At 34.0% G+C, this 18,372-nt stretch overlaps 4 protein-coding genes across 10 annotated transcripts; 2 read left to right on the forward strand and 2 right to left on the reverse strand.

Annotated features, from left to right (window-relative positions):
* Nucleotides 1-1,434: 1,434 nt before the first annotated feature.
* On the forward strand, nt 1,435-3,555 carry LOC140820201 (uncharacterized). 4 transcript variants are annotated; one of them, XM_073180530.1, is made up of 3 exons: nt 1,435-1,588; nt 2,337-2,658; nt 2,787-3,554. In XM_073180530.1, the coding sequence occupies exons 2-3, from the start codon at nt 2,444-2,446 to the stop codon at nt 3,391-3,393; spliced, it is 822 nt and encodes a 273-aa protein (XP_073036631.1). In that variant the 5' UTR covers nt 1,435-1,588; nt 2,337-2,443; the 3' UTR covers nt 3,394-3,554. The 4 variants fall into 4 exon arrangements, with proteins under 4 accessions (XP_073036631.1, XP_073036633.1, XP_073036632.1 ...); XM_073180532.1 differs by having other exon boundaries at nt 1,442-1,588; nt 2,352-2,658; nt 2,787-3,555; XM_073180531.1 differs by lacking the exon at nt 1,435-1,588 and adding an exon at nt 1,645-2,281 and having other exon boundaries at nt 2,352-2,658; nt 2,787-3,555.
* A 1,813-nt stretch (nt 3,556-5,368) lies between these two features.
* On the reverse strand, nt 5,369-8,561 carry LOC140819228 (uncharacterized). Its single transcript, XM_073179240.1, has 8 exons — nt 8,289-8,561; nt 7,884-8,033; nt 7,524-7,723; nt 7,139-7,480; nt 6,364-7,003; nt 6,264-6,320; nt 5,706-6,026; nt 5,369-5,458 (listed from the first exon to the last, which is right to left on the reverse strand). The coding sequence occupies exons 1-8, from the start codon at nt 8,559-8,561 to the stop codon at nt 5,369-5,371; spliced, it is 2,073 nt and encodes a 690-aa protein (XP_073035341.1).
* Nucleotides 8,562-10,468: 1,907 nt separating this feature from the next.
* On the forward strand, nt 10,469-12,875 carry LOC140819882 (serine/threonine-protein phosphatase 7 long form homolog). 2 transcript variants are annotated; one of them, XM_073180136.1, is made up of 5 exons: nt 10,469-11,353; nt 11,441-11,559; nt 11,645-11,732; nt 11,836-12,279; nt 12,370-12,875. In XM_073180136.1, exons 2-5 carry the CDS (start codon nt 11,498-11,500, stop codon nt 12,520-12,522), a joined length of 747 nt encoding a protein of 248 aa, XP_073036237.1. In that variant the 5' UTR covers nt 10,469-11,353; nt 11,441-11,497; the 3' UTR covers nt 12,523-12,875. The 2 variants fall into 2 exon arrangements, with proteins under 2 accessions (XP_073036237.1, XP_073036238.1); XM_073180137.1 differs by having other exon boundaries at nt 10,470-11,353; nt 11,441-11,531.
* Nucleotides 12,876-13,011: 136 nt separating this feature from the next.
* Nucleotides 13,012-18,185, reverse strand: LOC140819881 (uncharacterized). Of its 3 annotated transcripts, none has more exons than XM_073180134.1 (6): nt 18,002-18,185; nt 17,850-17,905; nt 16,953-17,042; nt 16,812-16,868; nt 13,281-16,029; nt 13,012-13,158 (listed from the first exon to the last, which is right to left on the reverse strand). In XM_073180134.1, the coding sequence occupies exons 5-6, from the start codon at nt 16,025-16,027 to the stop codon at nt 13,155-13,157; spliced, it is 2,751 nt and encodes a 916-aa protein (XP_073036235.1). In that variant the 5' UTR covers nt 16,028-16,029; nt 16,812-16,868; nt 16,953-17,042; nt 17,850-17,905; nt 18,002-18,185; the 3' UTR covers nt 13,012-13,154. The 3 variants fall into 3 exon arrangements, with proteins under 3 accessions (XP_073036235.1, XP_073036234.1, XP_073036236.1); XM_073180133.1 differs by having other exon boundaries at nt 16,947-17,042; XM_073180135.1 differs by lacking the exon at nt 16,953-17,042.
* Nucleotides 18,186-18,372: the final 187 nt, after the last annotated feature.

Consider the following 18,372-nt stretch of genomic DNA (forward strand, 5'->3'; position numbering starts at 1 on the left):
TTGGATTACGTTATCGTATTTTGGACCTTATAGTACATACTAAACTAAATTCAGTGTGGTGACGGAGGATGGGATCTAGCTAGCGAGCGGCTATTCTCTATCACAATAATGGGGGAGGACCATGTTTCCTTCTTTAATATAACTGGACTTCAATATGATATTTCGTTCTAAATTTGAGATTTTGGTATTTATAAGTAATTTACGAATTCTATTAATATTAAGTTTGAATGATTGTATGATGTTTTCGCAAATTTTATTACTAATAATATCATAATCACAATAATTATAAAATATTATTTATGAGTGTATATTTTTTTTGACATGGTTTCACATATCTATATTTGTAGTACGGATCGACTCGATCATATTTGTAGTGAAAAATAATATTTTTAATATAAAAATAATATTTTTCATGAGAATAGTTAGGTCAAAGATTCGTCTCACAAAATTTATTATGTAAATGTTCTAATAAAAGTTTTTGTGATTTTTATATATTATAATTGGATGGTCCTAGAAGAAATTAATTAAGAGAGTTTTACGTGTGATTTATTTTAAAAAATTGCTTTTTCACCTTAAAATATTCAGCATAATTGTATTATCTATGTTTTATGTCAAGAATGCACATGATATACACAAAAATAGATACCATTTTTTCCCCAAAATTGTCTTTATATGATATAGATATTACAATATTTTTGCTTTTTCATTTTTTTATTTGATATTTCAAATTGCAATTTAATCACTCCATAAATTTTATATTATGGGATGATTTATTTTTATAATTTTTAGTACATCAATATACACGTTGAAAGTTTGTAAAATATATTTTATAATTCATTTGTTTTATATTTAAATAAAAATCAAAATATAATTATAAAAATAATAGAAAATTATACTGTAAGTAGAAAATATAAAAACAAAAAAGAAAAAAAAAAAGAAAAAAAGAGACTCAAATAGTAACTAAACGTATTACTTGATGTTTTTTTTTAATTTTTTTTTTAATTTTACTCATTACACAACACACAAGGATATCTTAATATATTTTACTTGATGTTCATGAAATAAAGATTCTATCTCTTAAGTCATGATAGAGTAAGTCTCTTGAGAGACGATCTCACAAATGTTTATCTGTGAAATTTATCAACTCTATCAATATTCACAATAAAAAGTAATATTATTAGCATAAAAAGTAATATTTTTTCATAGATAACTCAAATAAGAGATCTATCTCACAAAATATGACCCGTGAGGCCGTCTCACACAAATTTTTGTCAAACCACAAATGATTTTCTTTAAAGTTTTAATATTTTATTAATATATAATGATTAAAACAAACCATGACATACAAAATGAGTTACTCTAAGCTACTCAAACTTAATGATATCACATAGATAATATGAATTTTGTTTAAATTAAATAAAATTAACTAAAAAAACTATCTACGCTCGCAATGCTGTACGCTTCCCTTCGTCTTCCAGCTACTCTACTTCGATACACTGCCCTTCTACTTTTCAATTTTTGGGTGCATTCTGCCATTTTTGGGCTCGTCTTGCTCAAGTTTTCGCATAATTACTTCAGAATTTTTGAGGTAATACTGCTTCTCTCTTCAATTTTCCTAACGGGCTTTTTGTATTCAGCTGTCACCAAGAAAAAAAAGAACACTTTGGGGGTTTTTTTTTTCAAGTTGTGGAAAACTACAGTTCGGCTTTTGATCTTGACTACTACTTCTGAAGTACTTGTTTTTCCCGAAATGGGAATTACTGTTTTTCACTTTTACGGTATTCCACATCTGTCGTTTTTCTTTTCACATCGTGTTTCGGTTTGTTATTTGAATTTCTTTGTTTGATGAATGGTGTTCTGAGAACTTTGTGTGGGATGGGTCGACGATTCTTTTTGGGTAATTTTGATATAAGAGGAATTTATCTTGTTTCTTGAATTATATTGTCTGATAATTTTGGCATATATAAAGTAATGTCTTGGTGCAATCTGATCTGATTACGTAATCACTGTATCTGTTGTCTGTGGGTGGGACTTGGGATTTTGGGGGGGTTGGGATGGATAAATTAAACTATTGTACAGTTAAATGCTCTAGCCTAACCTGCAATTCGAAACCAAAAAGGGAAATAGGAAAAAGCCAATTGGAATCACGTAGTGAGAATCTTTTCAAAACTCATTCTTGTTATAGCCAGCTCTGGAATGATTCCTTAAACAAAGGAATGCCTTCTTCTTTGAGGGAAAAGAGCTAGATTTGAGACTGGAATGCTTCTTGAAAGTTTCAGTGGTAATATTTATTTATTTATTTGCAGCCTTTTTTCACGGTGTTGTGTTTTTTTCAGTGTATTTGATTGTAGAACGAAGATCCTGGAAGTTCACGGATTAAAGAAAGTACTGGGATTGATAAGCTTCGAACTTTTGACGGGCCTGTAGTCTGCCTGACCTCTAGATGGAAGCATCAGCCTTCTTTTCGGGGACGTGGAAAAGGGCAAAGGCTGATAGAAATATTGGTCAGGTTGCTTCTTGCTTGGTTGATGGGTGTGATGCAGATTTAAGACTCTGTGGAGACTATCACCGGCGACATAAAGTGTGCGAGATCCACTCAAAGAGCCCTAAAGTTATCATCGAGGGTCGAGATCAGCGGTTCTGTCAACAGTGCAGCAGGTCAAGATAGAACCTACTTTCTTGATCAGTTTCTAGTCCCATTTGTTGTATTATTTTCTAATTATTTTATTCACCCAACTCCTTTTTTTTCAATTGTTTTTGGTTGTGATACGCATCTGAATTTGCAGGTTCCATTTGCTACTAGAGTTCGACGAGGGAAAACGAAGTTGCAGGAAGCGTCTTGATGGGCATAACCGGAGGCGAAGGAAGCCTCAGGCCAACTCCGTTTCAAGAAAGTCTGTATTCACATCCTCAAGCCAACAAGGTACTAGATTTTACTCATTCGGTAGTCCACAAGTTCTGGCAACCGCTGCTATTGTTGAACCTGATCGTAGTACAGTAACATATAAGAATCAGCAGAATCAACTTCAGTTCATTCGAGTCAGTGACCCAGCTGCTATTGTCCAAGAAACTTGCCTCTACCAACCGTTTCTTGATCCAAAAAATGTGTCTGGAAGGAGTAAAAACTTTTCTGATGAGGCTCGCTCTCTTCTGTCATCGGCTCACACTCTAACGCAGGAGTTTGGTTTGAGCCAAGCATTTCAAACCAAACCAGTGCTCCCCCAGACGCAGTCTGTTGTTGAGAACTGGCCTTACACCAATGATTTGGCCCCGTTAACGACCACCAAAGTTGTCAAGCCGGTAGTTGATGCTGCCGTCTCCCATAGTGGCAATGTCTCCAATGCTACAAATTTCCCGGAAATGTTTCATCGTGGATCATCAACAAACGGGTAGAACTAACTCTCACATTCTTGTGGGAGTAGATTCAACAGTTTTTGTACTGCTCTTACCTTTAAATAAGCGACGTTCTTTGTAAATTTCCAACACTTGCCTATCCTAGGATTTTATACATGTTGTATACTCCTGTATAATTTAAATATCATGTAAACTCGTAGGATGTGCAGAAATAATCGATACTAAAAAATTCAAGATTGGAACAGAGAGAACAGAAATCCCCAAGCGATCATAACGATTGCGCATCGGAAGATTCTCATGGATACCATGTTATCGAATGTTATCAACGTGAAAAATGACACTAAAAATAAGAGAAGATGTTCTCTCCATTAATGATCCCAAAATTACAATGAAGAGAATATACGTTTATGTAGGAGGGCAATTTCCTCCGAATTCGTTGGAAAATTCAATATCTGACTCGAATAGAAAAAGATATGAGGGGGATTTTTTACTGGATTAAATAAATAGATAATTGGCATGAGGATTTTCGGATGTGAGGATGGAGGCGGGTGTTAGATAATCATATCCATATCCGACTTGAATACTCGATTAAATAAAGACAAAAATTTGTGTGAGACGGTCTCACGTGCCGTATTTGTGAGACAGATATCTTATTTGGATCACCCATGAAAAAGTATTACTTTTTATGCTAAGAGTATTACTTTTTATTGTGAATATGGATAGGGTCGACTCGTCTGACAGATTATGATCTGTGAGACGGTCTCACATGAGATTCGCTCTTAAATAAATATATAGATATGATTTTTTGGCTATGAAATTAATTTGAATATGTTTTTGTCGAATGATATTTGGTAGGATGAAATGAAGAGTATTAGTATAGAGTTATTATTTTTATAGGATAATTTGTTTCTAATACTTTGTTATTTCTTTTATAATATTTAATTTGCTAAGTTTTATATTTAATATTTTTTTCTTATTATTCTAAATAATTTAATAAATATCCATACTTACTCAAAATTATTCAAATTTGAGAAAATGCAATTATATGTGATAATCAAATATTTGGGAGGATATGGACATCCAATTTTTTAATAGGATGTAGATGAAATTGAATACTCGATTAGGATAAGGATGATGATGAATATAGTAAATGGAGATTGGGACGGGATATGAAATCCTATCTGATGGGTATAAGACCAATTACTTGTTGGGTTAATAAAATTAATTGGGTTTAGCACTATTGAGATCCAAAATATTGATTATGCTTGCAGAAGTCCAAGCCCATTAGATTCTCTTAAAAATCTATAAATAGAGGAGTTTCCGGACAATTCAAGGTATGCTCTCATTTTTATAAAATTTCTCTTGTTATCTGAGTTTTCTTTGAACTGCTTCCTGACTTGAGCGTCGGAGTGTCTACGTCGGGAACCCTCCCTACGCCCACTTGACGAGTATTCGTGACGCAGGTGACGCCCCACAAATGAACTGTGTATTGTCTACGTGGATCCGTTTACCAGCCAGGTGAGTTCATGTACGGGCCTAGTGGACCTGTTTACTAATCAGTCGGATCTCATGTGCGCATTCTACATGACTAATTTATTTTAGCTGCATCACTGTCCAAACCCGATCTATGGTCATCTCTATGTATATGTATCAAGCTATCGTGTTTCATTTCCAATTATACCACGATGACTCGACAAGGTATCAATCTCGAGCCAGTTTTTTTCCATATATATATATAAATATATATAATATTAATGAAACTAATTCCATTAAAAAGGTAAATAATTTACAGATACAAGTACACTGGGCATACCCAGGAAATCAGAATACGACTAAGAAGAAAAGGCATCATAACACACGAGTACCGAAAAACAATAGACCATAGTCTCACCAAAATCCGATCAATAACGCAGACTAAGGTAACACACACATTATTTCCACAACTTGTGGTAAACATCGATAACAATGAATCTGTATTTTCCGGACAATGTCGTCTACCTGCAGTTTTTCTCCATCAAACATAACCCGGTTGCGCATGGTCCAGACGTGGCACACCGTAGCTGCCATAGCCGTGAATCTCAGTCTTGCTATATTCAAATTGCCCCTGTAAATTGAACGAAACGCACGCAAGATTGCCGAAGGAGATCCCATACACTTCTTCATACCTAGCCATCTTCGAATTCTATCCCAAATGATCTTAGTGCAAGGACATTTGTAAAACATATGAGCAATAGATTCATCCTCCAACTTGCAAAGCACACACTTTCTGTCTTGAACATAACCAATCTGTCCCTAGTCAGCAACTTCCGGTGAGCCATCAACCAAAGAACAAACCGATGTTTGGGGAGTACGCAAGATTTCAATATCGGTGGTTTCCATGGCCAATTTCCTTTGGACCCCGCAAAAAATTCATAAGCACAACTTATTCCACCGATAGTACCGAACCAAGAATCTAGCTGTGAAGAGGCAGCACCTATCGATCCATATTCCCGAATCATTTCTTCCCTTATGTCAATAATCTGTTTAAGCAATGGGGATGTATCTTTGCGCCACTGCCAGTTCCATATGTCTCCAAAGCTAATGTAAATGTGATTCACCCATTTGATCCAGAGGCAATCTTTCCTAGCATGAATTTTCCACAACGTTTTTGCCAACAAAGCGTGGTTCCATGCCTACAGATTTTTAAGACCAAAACCCCCATCTGTCAAAGGTTTGCACAGTTCATGCCAAGCAATCGGAGGGTGTTTGGTGGGCCAAACAAAATTGTGGCAAATAGAATTAATACTATCAATCATACACTTCGGTAGAGGAAGAATAGACAAACAGAAACACTCAATCCCTTGTATAACCGATTGGAGCAATTCAACTTTCCCAGCATAAGAAAGAGTGTGTCGAGGCCAAGCACTCACCTTTGAAGCTACGGAGTCAACAAGAACGCTAAAAGTCAGAGGCTCGAAGTTGTCTACCTGCAAGCGGTACACCAAGATATCTAAATGGGATTACACCTACCTCGAAACCAGTCGCTTCAATAACTTCCTGTCTCACAGAGTCATCCATGCTAGCCATAAAAATTTTTGATTTCAAAGCATTGATTCTCAAATCAGCCATGTCACCAAACTTACTCAAACAATGCATTACCATCATTATACTCTTCTTATCCCCATGTGACAATAATAAGAGATCATCTGCATACGCTAGGTGAATAATGCGGAGATTACCACATTTTGGATGGAAGCCAAAGTCCGGAGATGCAGACATTCGCTTCAGAGATCGTGACAAAACTTCGAGGCACAAGGAAAATAATAACGGTGACAATGGATCTCCCTGTCTTAAGCCTCTTTTTCCATCAAATTTCCCATGATAATGGCCATTAATGGTGATGGAATAGGATGTTGTAGTGACACATTCCATAATCCACTGAATAAAACGAGGAAAGTTCAAGGAATTGAGTACCTCATGCAATAAATCCCAATCAACCGTTTCATAGGCCTTGTGGATATCCACTTGTAAAATGCACCTAGGTGATCCTCTTTTTCTAGCATATTTCCTCATCAGTTCCTGAGCCAAATGAATGTTATCCGCAATGGAACGGCCTTTTACGAAGGCCGCTTGTGCCTCATCGACTATATCTCCCAACAAACCTCTCAATCTGTCAACAAGGATTTTCGAAATCAGCTTATAAAACATTGTGCAACAAGAAATAGGACGATATTCATGAACACTCGAAGCCGCTGTTTTCTTTGGTACAAGTGCAATCACCGAATGGTTCCACTATCTAAGCAACCGTCCTGATGAGAAAAATTCAATCACCGCTACACAAACATCGCTTTTAATGATATTCCAAGCACTTTTGAAGAAAGAAGCACCAAATCCATCAGCCCTTGGAGACTTGTCATTGTCTATACCACGCAATGCCATTTCGATCTCCTCAATCGTTATCGGTGTAGTAAGGACACGTATACACGGCCCTTTAGCAATAATATCATGATCGATATGAAGTCTATCCACTTTGCATCCCAATATCCCCGTATAATAATCAAGAAAGCTTTGAGCTATTTCTTCCGGATCAATCATTGTAAGTCCATCACCTTTTTGAATGGCCACAATAGCATTTTTCTTGTTGTTTCTTTTGATCAAATCATGGAAGAACTTTGTACACCCGCAAATACCCGATCTTCTTTTTTTGAGCAATGAACAACCGCTCCGCTTCTAATAACATTTCTGTGTTCCTTTTAACATCTCCGTAATTATCTGCCATTACCCCATAGGTCAGCATGTCCAATTGCAAATTGTCAAGATTGACTTTCGCAACATGAGCACGAGAAGAAAGATTACTAAACTTCTTGATGTTCAACTGTTGAAGAGGTTTCTTAAGGGCATTGAACAGATGTTTAAGTCAAAACTGGGAGGTGCCGTGCCCATGGAACAACCATTTATCCCTAAAAATCTCTTCAAAATCATCACAGAGTCCACATGTTCTGAAATTTGAATGGTTTTATCTTCCTCCTCCGTTGTTCGAACGTAGTTACAATGCAAGTAGCATGGTCCGAAATGCACCCCGGGATTAAGAATTCAGCAAATCCTTCCATACTCGACGAAAACCGGTAATTATTAACAAGTGCAGTGTCCCATTTACTGCAGACTTTAGGGCTACTCCAAGTGACGAAACAACCGGTGAACTGTAAGTCATGCAAATCAAGAGTAGCAACACAATCAATAATCATGAGTTTCATAATTCTTAACATTGAGACCCCCTTGTTTCTCATCCGGAGAGAGCACACTGTTAAAGTCTCCCAAAACAAGCCACGGCAATGTGAAATTAGCCCCTATCAATTTCAAGTCATCCCACAAAGATCTCCGTTGAAAATTAGTATTAAAACCATAAACAAAAGATGCATAAATCATATATTAGTAAGAAAGCACAACATGCTAACATGGATCGCTTGCTCGGTGACACATAGCACATTCACACCAACTTTACTCGGATTCCACAAAACAAAAATTTGACCCTTATTAATAATGTCAAAATTGTGGATAACATATATACCTGGAAAACGGCTTCGAAGCAGATTATGCAAAGCTTTTTCATCAATCTTAGATTCCAAAATTCCAAAGACATCAATCTTATGAGTGCTCCCAAGAGATTGAACACTCTTTTGTTTTAGAGGTTTGGGAAAACCTCTAATGTTCCAAGAAGCAACTTTCATTGAGAATCGGAGGCAATTTCCGGGTTGCCGCCCCTTTTCTTGATTTACAAAATACCTTTTTTTTTCTCATTTTGATCTCCCACATTAACATATTGCGTATCATATGAGTTAGAATCTTCCATATCCTCGAAAACTCATGTGAAACTGTCTCACAGGTCAATTTATGAAAATGATCTCTGATTCGACACAACTCATGAAACATTATTATTTTTTATGTAAAAAATATTCATGATAGTGATAAATTGGATCAACATGTCTTATTATTATAAACATGTGAGACCGTCTCATAAAATGCTTACTCTTCTCTCTATTCATCTATATTTTTTGTTATGTTTTATATTATATTATCAACACTACGATATAACCAATTGAGAATTAAGATAAATATCATTTGTTGATGTTCCTGAAAAAAATACAACACGTTGTCGATACTCAATTTTTTTCTTTGATGGTCTAGAAATAAAACAATTATTTTTATTTATACATTGATACCCATGAAGTGGTTTTTTTTTTTAAAATAATATAAATTATAAAAATCATTACAAAAATAGTGCAAAATGAGAGCGTTTACAAATCTATTGTAATCCGCAATTAACTGCCGCGGATTCAGAATTTTTTTAAAAAAAAAATAAAAAAAGAGTCACGGATTCCTTTGAATCCGTGATGTGCTGCACGGATTCAGAATCCGCAGCAGCCTGCTGCGGATTCAGAATCCGTAGCAGGCTGCTGCGGATTCTAATCCGTGACTGCGTCACGGATTCATAGAATCCGTGACTCCTTCCCGTGATTCCCCTTCTTTAAATTCCCTCGCACTTTCTCATTTTCATCACCGAGCCTTTCTTGTGCGCTCCTCCTCATTTGCACCGAACAATTCTTTTTTTCTCTTGGGCGAATTGTTATTTCTATCACCGAGCATCGAGTATTTTTTTTCCGGCACGTATCTTCAGAATTCTTCATTTTTTTAGAATTATAATACTTTTCCGTTTGAGCATTTTTCTTTCGTCATTAACGTAAGTTTTATTCATTAGAATTATAATACTATATTTTACAATATATATGTTCACGTATCGTAAAATTTTGAGTAATATTAATAATTATGTTTAATTTGATTACAATAATTATAATAGTAATTGTATTATTTGAATTAGGTATAATATTAGTTGTTTAATAATAACTATATAATTATAATATTTGATTAATTAGAATATTAATTGTATAATAATAATTGTGTAATTGTATAATAATAAACACATCACGTAATATTTATAATAATAATTGTATAATAATAACTATACTTAAATTAATTATAATAAATATATACGTTATGTATTATAGAAATAACTACTATAATAATTGTATAATAATAAATATATTTAAATTAATTATAAAACATGTATACGTCTTGTACTTTTGGATTAATTCAAATATTAATTCCATAATAATAAATATATAATTATTAGATTGGAATAAATAAAATATTAATTATATAATATTAATTGTATAATTGTGTAGTGATGAACGCAACACGTAATAGTTATAATAGTAATTTTATTATTGGAATAATTATAATAATAATGATATAAATAATACACTAAACTTAATTTGGTTACAATAAATGTATACGTTTTATAACTATTACTACTGTATTGTTTATAATAAATAAATATTACTAATGTCTACGTTTTATAACGATTACTATACTTAATAAGTAAATGTTATAATAAATGTTCTAATAAATAACTATTATAATTACATGTTATATTAAATAACTATTACTAATGTATACGTTTTATAATTATTAATATACTTAAAAATAACTATTAATAATCTATGTATTATAATTACATGTTACTTTTTTTGATGTATTATTGATTTTTAAAAGAAATTAATAAATTTATAGTAATTAGTTTTATTATCAACATATACGTTTAATTTTTTCAAGCCGGAGAAATTGCAAATAAATTTTGTTTAGTATAAAATATGTAGTTAAATTTTGTACAATATAAAATTTAATATTTGCTAACTAATGATTTTTTGTTTGCAAGATGGCTGAAAATACGGACAATGTGTTGTATTTGCGAGATAGACACATATCAAATAATATCAACGCTGAAAATATGGATGAACTAATTCCGCCACGTCGATCTGACAAATGTCTTTGGAGATTGCTTAATGCTGGGATTCACCTCCGTGTCCGCCTATGTCTTGCACGCATGGGCTTCTATGGTGTCATTCAGTGTGGTCCAATTAAATATTACGATAATCATTTACTTACAGCCATTGTTGAGAGATGGCGTCGTGAGACACACACATTTCACCTTACAGTGGGCGAGGCAACAATCACCCTACAGGACGTTGCCCTTATTTGGGGGTTGAATATTGATGGCATGCCCATCACTGGTGTCGATACCGCGTACAACAAAAATACTTTACAACAGCGCTGCGCTACTTGGTTGGGTTTTACGCCTACATCTTCTCAGATTAAAGGTGCACATCTTTATCTGACCGCGTTGCTAGACCATTGCCTAAATAATATGATTAATGATGAAAGCACTGAAGAAGACGTAACACAATATTCCCGTTGTGTTGCATTGATGATCATTGATGGATGTATGTTTCCGGACTCGGAAGGTGCTGCTGTTAAACTTATGTATTTGCATTTTCTTGAGGACATAGAAATAGTGAATGCGTTTAGCTGGGGTTCTGCGGTGTTGGCATACCTTTATAGAGAGTTGTGCGACACATCAATGAGAGTAAAAGTTGTTTTATGTGGCCCTGTTTAGATATTGCAGGTAATTTTACACTTATACGGTCATTTTATTTACCATCATAATTAATTTTCCTTATGATTTGACTATTTTTGTTGTATGTTATTGCAGATTTGGGTGTGGTCTAGAATTACTCTTCATTGCCCTGATAGAGCGCAACAACTATCTATGTCAGCAGAGCAGGCAGGAGATGTTCTTCAGGGTCTACCATACCCACCATACGGCGCACGGTACTAATAAAAAATAGTTAAAATTTATTATTATTATTATTTATTTAGTTTTAATGACTATATTGTGTATTTTTATAAATTGCAGGTGGAGAGGCGGATTCTCTTGGACACACACGGCCCATCATTCGGTCCGTATAATGAGAGATATGCTTGACAGGATGGTAGAAGGGCAGGTAGATACATAAATTAGTTGTTTAGAGTTTGAAATTTTTTAAAATTGAGTATGAATTATAAATTATCAACTGACTAATCTTTTTTTAATTTTATTTGCTTCAGTTTTTATGGACAGTTTACGATATGGAGTCCCCGGAGGTCGGCGGAATTCTTGATGGAGATAGAATTCATCTATGTCGGTCGGCATGCGCATTGATCAATTTTCATATAGTTGAGATGCATAGACCAGAGCGATGTCTCCGACAGTTTGGAATGCGTCAGGATATTCCGCCACCTGCTACTAACTTCGACAATTTCCATAGACTGACGCGACAAGGCCGTAACAACTTTGACTGGGCGACATATCACAGAGATTTTGTAGAAATGTGGGATCAAAGATATAATTTTGTGATTGGTGGGGATTATGTCGTACCTGGTACACCCGCCATCACAGTGGACTATGTGGGTTGGTATCATCGCATTTCACAAATAGTGATCTCGCCGGCAGTGGTACCTTCAAACATCATGGGCTACCATCCTGTTGACGCAAACTACCGACAATTTATCGTAAGACATGATCAATTTATCTACATTTTTACGTTTATTTAATTTACAATATTAAATATAGGTTACGTAACATATTCATCTTTGTCACAGACACGCCCAGCTCATGTGCAATCTACACCGATGTGGACACGAAATGAGTTTGAACCCGGACCATCATCTTCAAATATGGCATACACTACTCCGCTTGTGGTTCCAAGCTTTCCATCATATGACTCTGGGTACTACGCTCCATTTGTCGGGTAGTTTTACACAATTTTTACAAAGTGACTTTCCACTGGGTATGAGTGAGAGTCGCCCTACATTTAACACGTCGCCCATACCATTTCAACAATATTCTGAGCCAGAAGAGTATGAGGCTGGTGGGAACATTGCCGATACCAGTACATCTGCAGCCCAAACTGGTATGCATGGAGATGCTGAACAGAGGTTAGGTCGTGGACGCAGAGTAATCAGAAGACCACCGAGTGGCACTGGGGGGCATCGTTACCATCATAATTAACTATTTATTTAGATATGCACAATTACTTACGTCGTATTGTTGTATGTTTTTCAATTCTTTTTTTAATTTGAAGTTGTTGTTGCAACATTTGTATTGGAAAACTTTATACAATTTATTATTGATTTTATAAAACTGTAGAATGTAGTGATTGTAATTTATTATTCTTTTATTAATAAATTTACGGTTAAAGTTATAGTAATGAAAATACATAAGTGTGATTACTAAATCAAGTCAAATAAGTCAACCCACTTGATATTAAAACATCTCCACAACAATACAACACTGAATACAGTTGACGTACTACCTCTATTAAAATGTAAAATATGCATCACAAATAACAGTATTTGGCACCATAACTCGATCTTCTCACCTGCATCTACCTGCAATGAACAACAACTATTAATAAATATAAAATTTAAATACACAATATTGTAATTAATTTAATAACTTCACATATTATGGTTTAAAAATAAGGTACAATGCGTTATTGTAGATCTTTTACCTCCCACGTTGTCTCTCTCTCCTTGATGGCTGATCCATCTCGTTTCGTATACGTGTCGTGCGATCTCTACCAGCATGCCTCCTTTGTCGACGAACACCATTGTGTTGTAATTGGAACATAGGTTCATCCCAATATTGTTCATCATGAATAGGGTAGAATCTTCCATCGTATGTGTTCACGTATTCGCTCAATGTAAACCATGGTTGTACAAGCTGTGCGGGATTCAAACCAAACCATTTTGCTGCACATATAACATGTGAACAAGGAATTCCAAATATTGTGAATTTACCACATGTGCATTCACGCGTAGAAATGTTCACAGCTTGTACGTGATGTTGACGACCTGGTCTTCCATCTGTCGCGACGGATGCTGTTTTATCCCTTTGGTCAAATCTTACAACTCGATGTTCAATTGACTTCTTTGACCACATATCAAATTTAGAGTATGCATAGTCGGTCCATGGTTGATTTTTTTCCATCATCTTATCACTGCGAGCTCGCCGTTCAATGAAATAGTGCACGCAACGCTGTAAGCTCATCTCCACTATCGCAGTTGTTGGAAGACGTCGCGCCCCTTTCAACACACCATTAATACACTCAGACATGTTCGTCGTCATTATCCCTCGTCGCCATCCACCATCATGAGCCAATGACCATTTTTCTTTTGGAATGTTTGACAAATACGTGAAAGCTGCTGCATTATTTGTTTTAATTGCCTCCATTGTCGCATTAAATTTTGCTACTTGGTGTTGTATCCCTGCTTCCCAACATAAGTCTTTTAAATGAATGTTTTTGAACCTGCTGTTGAAGTTAGAGCAAACATGCCTCAAACAGAAACGATGAACACCAAGAGGAGGCTTGAAGTCAGGGAGATCTTGAACTGCACTTGTTATACCCGCATGTCTATCAGATATAAGGCACACACCACTACACCCTCTGGTAACATGTCGTGCAACATTACCGAGGAACCAATGCCAAGACTCATAATTTTCTTCATCAACAAGCGCAAATGCTAACGGCAAAACCTGGTTATTGGCATCCAATGTTACTGCTATGAGTAGTTTGTGCTTATATTTGGTGTACATATGGGTACCGTCTACACTGATTACGTTGCGACAATGTCCAAAACCATCTATACATGGTCTAAATGCCCAAAACACAAAGTTCAAAACTTTATGTGGATGGTCATACGGTCGAAGATGCTTCCATTCTACAACAGTTCCTGGATTGTACTTCAACAAAGCTCCCATATATTTAGGAAGCAAAGTTACAGAGCTTTCCCATGTGCCATAGACTAACTCCACCGCGCGTTTCAAACTCCGCCATGTCTTAGCATACGATATATCATACCCATATTTTTCTTTAATACTTTCTCGCACATATTTTATTTCATATGCAGGATCACAACGTACGATTCCCAAAAGTGTATTGGCTATCATGTTTACGTCAAGGTTGTGATGATCTATACCGACTTGGGTAGACATGCATGTGTGATCACCACCATATTTTGTGATCATGAAGTAGCCTAAACTTTTTTTGAACGATGCTCGAAGTCCCCACCCACAATTGCCACCTTCGGACCAGTTCTTGCATTTGACCTTCCAAATTGTCGGAGAACTTTCGACAACGATATATTCACGCCTCAAAACACGAACACAAAAATCCTTCGTAGAAGCTATTAACTCACCTTTGCTCTTAAAAACCATTTTTACACCGAGCTCTGGCCTTTCAGGATTGTAAAAGTTTGTTCGTGATGCAGAAGGAATACCAAATGAATCTGGAATTTGTTCATGATAGACTTCATTAAAAAATTGGGGAATTTCACGTAAATGTTGCTCCGGTGCAATAGGAATGTTCTCTGTCATTGTTGCTCCAGACATTAACACACGCGTCGATGTCCCTTCATTTGCATTGTCAACATGATGATCATCTTCTTCGTCACTTGAAGTAGCATAAAAATCATCATCACTATGCATGACATGATGCGAACTGTCCCCAAATAAATCATCTTGCTCAGGCATTTGTTCTGTAATTGGGGAGGGAATATTTGCATCCACAGTAGAACTATCAAAATGTCTAACATTTGTGGTGTTTTCCTCATTAGCCCATGAATTTAAATCCAATTGACCTGTTCTACTAGAATCCCATGCGACATCAACTCCAGATGGACCCGTGATATGATGATCCCAACCCCTTGAAGTGAAATCCCATTCTCGTGTTGTATTCATCCCCCATGCATAGTCTTCTTCAGTGTGAGCCGTGATATGGTGATCCCAAGGACCAGTGTCGATCCCAGAGTTTGTATGACCTGACTGTTCCTCGACGTGATACATAGAAGGTCCCGCTTCATTCAAACCTACTGTTCCCAAACCTTGCGTTATTACTGGCATGACTGCATCAAAATCGTAATCACTTACGTTCTGTAACACTGGCGATGAATCAACATACAAGTACATGCAATCCAGTGTCGGCAACTCAAACATAAATTGTAGACTATCATCATCTGTGACATAGACATGCTCTTCAGTGTAACGAGCCAACGAGCTATAACAATATTTCGTTGACAACTTGATGCAGAATTTTGATGGGTCGATATCCAGCTTGCGATGCACATAATTCATCAATTGAGAAAATGTAGTAGACCGAGAGATTCTAATAGGCCTTGTCGCGGGGTTACTATATCCAACCCTACCATCTTCAATAATGACATAGCCACCTACATACAGTAAGGCTCTCACAGTATCCATTTCTGCACCAAAAAATATGACATAATGTATACAATCATAACAAAATTTAATACAAAAAATTGTTATGACTTATATTAACAATTTAGATTTTTAAAATGTGTAATTAAAATTTTCAAATATATTAATTTCTTATATTAATAATTTAAACAATTAAGTGTATAAAAAAATCTAAAAATAAAAAAAAATATAATATAAAAAACAAATGAACAATTTACAAGATAAATTTATATTTTTCAAAATTGTTTTACTACATCTAAATTTTTAGTACCTTAAAACTTAATTTAATTAATAAAATAAGACTTTTAAGTAAATAAATTCAAAATATATCATTGAATAAAAATATGTTATTATTATTATTATTATTATTATTATTATTATTATTATTATTATTATTATTATTATTATTATTAATTTAATATATACATGTACTGTCGAGATGTGAAACTTTGAAATAAGTATAAGAAGTCACTAGTAACAAAAGTATATAAAATAAGTTTGAAAATAAGTATATATATGAGTGAGTCTCATGTGAGACCGTCTCACGGGTCATAATCCGTGAGACGGGTCAACCCTACCCATATTCACAATAAAAAGTAATACTCTTAGCATAAAAAGTAATACTTTTTCATGGGTGATCCAAATAAGAGATCCGTCTCACAAATACGACCCGTGAGACCGTCTCACACAAGTTTTTGCCAATAGTATAATACAACCGAAAAAAATAATAATTACATTAATACAACATAAAAAAATCAATTAAAATATAAAAAATTATTTAAATTACCTTTTCAAATGTCGTTGTACGGAATTTGTAATTAAATCAGCTACCAGAGTTTAATATCTGCAATAAATTAAAAAATTTATCAGATACAATATACATACAACAATTCAATATAGAAAGAAAAAACAGAGATTCGACTTAGACTCGGCGCAATTCTCCCAAATTCTGATACTCAGCACAATTCTCCCAAATCAAATTATGAATTGCTGAGACTCGGCTCAATTCTCAAAAAATCTGATACTCAACATAAACGATAAAATCAAATTAGGAATTTCGATAATAACACGATCGACGCAATTTATAATGGGAGGAGAATCACGGATAAAAATATTTTAATTACAATTATTTCAAAATATATAATTGGATAAAAATATTTTATATATAAATTTTTATAATATTATATAAACTATATTAAATATTAAGTAAGTTATTTCAAAAATTTTAAAATAATTATATTAAATATTAAGTAAGTTATTTCACGGATAAATTTTTAAAATATTATATAAATTATATTAAATATTAAGTAAGTTATTTCACGGATAAATTTTTTAAAATATTAAGTAAGTTATTTTAAAATATATAATTGGATAAAAATATTTTAATTACAATTATCAATTTCATATATTACTTTGCACTAACATAAACATATTTATAATATTATATAAATTATATTAAAGTGACCAAAGTTATAGAGTAACTAAATACTATTTCATATATAAATTTTTAAAAATTTATTTAAAAAACGTAACAAAATAATTTAAAATTTCAGTACTACTAAGTAAAATAATATTAACTCATTATTATATTAAATTGAATAAATTAATTATATTAAAAATACTAACATTCAAATATTTCAAAAATCACAATGTCATATTTATTATTTTTTTAAAATTACAACTATTTTTTAATATCGCTTTTAATATTAAAATTATAATATTTCATTAAATTATACTTAATCATATAATATTAGTGAACAAAATTATAATTACATTAATATAATATAAATAAGACAAACAAAATATTAAAAAAATACTAAATTACCTTCTCGTACGTAATTATACGGAACTTGTAATAACATCAACGGACAGTGCTAATATCTGAAATTAATTACAAGTATTATAAAAAAAAATACACAAAACAAAATATTATTCTAAATATATAATTATAACATTAACAACGAAATTAAACATTACCTCTTTATATATCTTCAAACGAGAAGGATGATAAAATCAATAAACAATTTTAATAAAGATTGAAGTGAAAACTATAGATTTTGCCCATATTTCTCGCAACACGAGGAACAAATATTTCGTATATTTCTCGCAACACCAGGAATAAATATTTTCGAGAACTGGAATGATACACACACCGAAGAGAAAAACCCATTCTATTTAAAGTGGAGATTACGCGGGATTCTGAGAATCCGTGGGACACTGCCACGGATTCTGAATCCGTGGCAGTGTCCCACGGATTCTAAGAATCCGTGTCTTTTTTTTTTTAATTTTTTATTTTTTATTTTATAAAATGTCAGAATCCGGGACAGTGAGTCCCGGATTACAATATA

The sequence above is a fragment of the Primulina eburnea genome, chromosome 18 (assembly GCF_022965805.1).
Source record: "Primulina eburnea isolate SZY01 chromosome 18, ASM2296580v1, whole genome shotgun sequence".
In the NCBI taxonomy this organism is placed as follows: domain Eukaryota; kingdom Viridiplantae; phylum Streptophyta; class Magnoliopsida; order Lamiales; family Gesneriaceae; genus Primulina; species Primulina eburnea.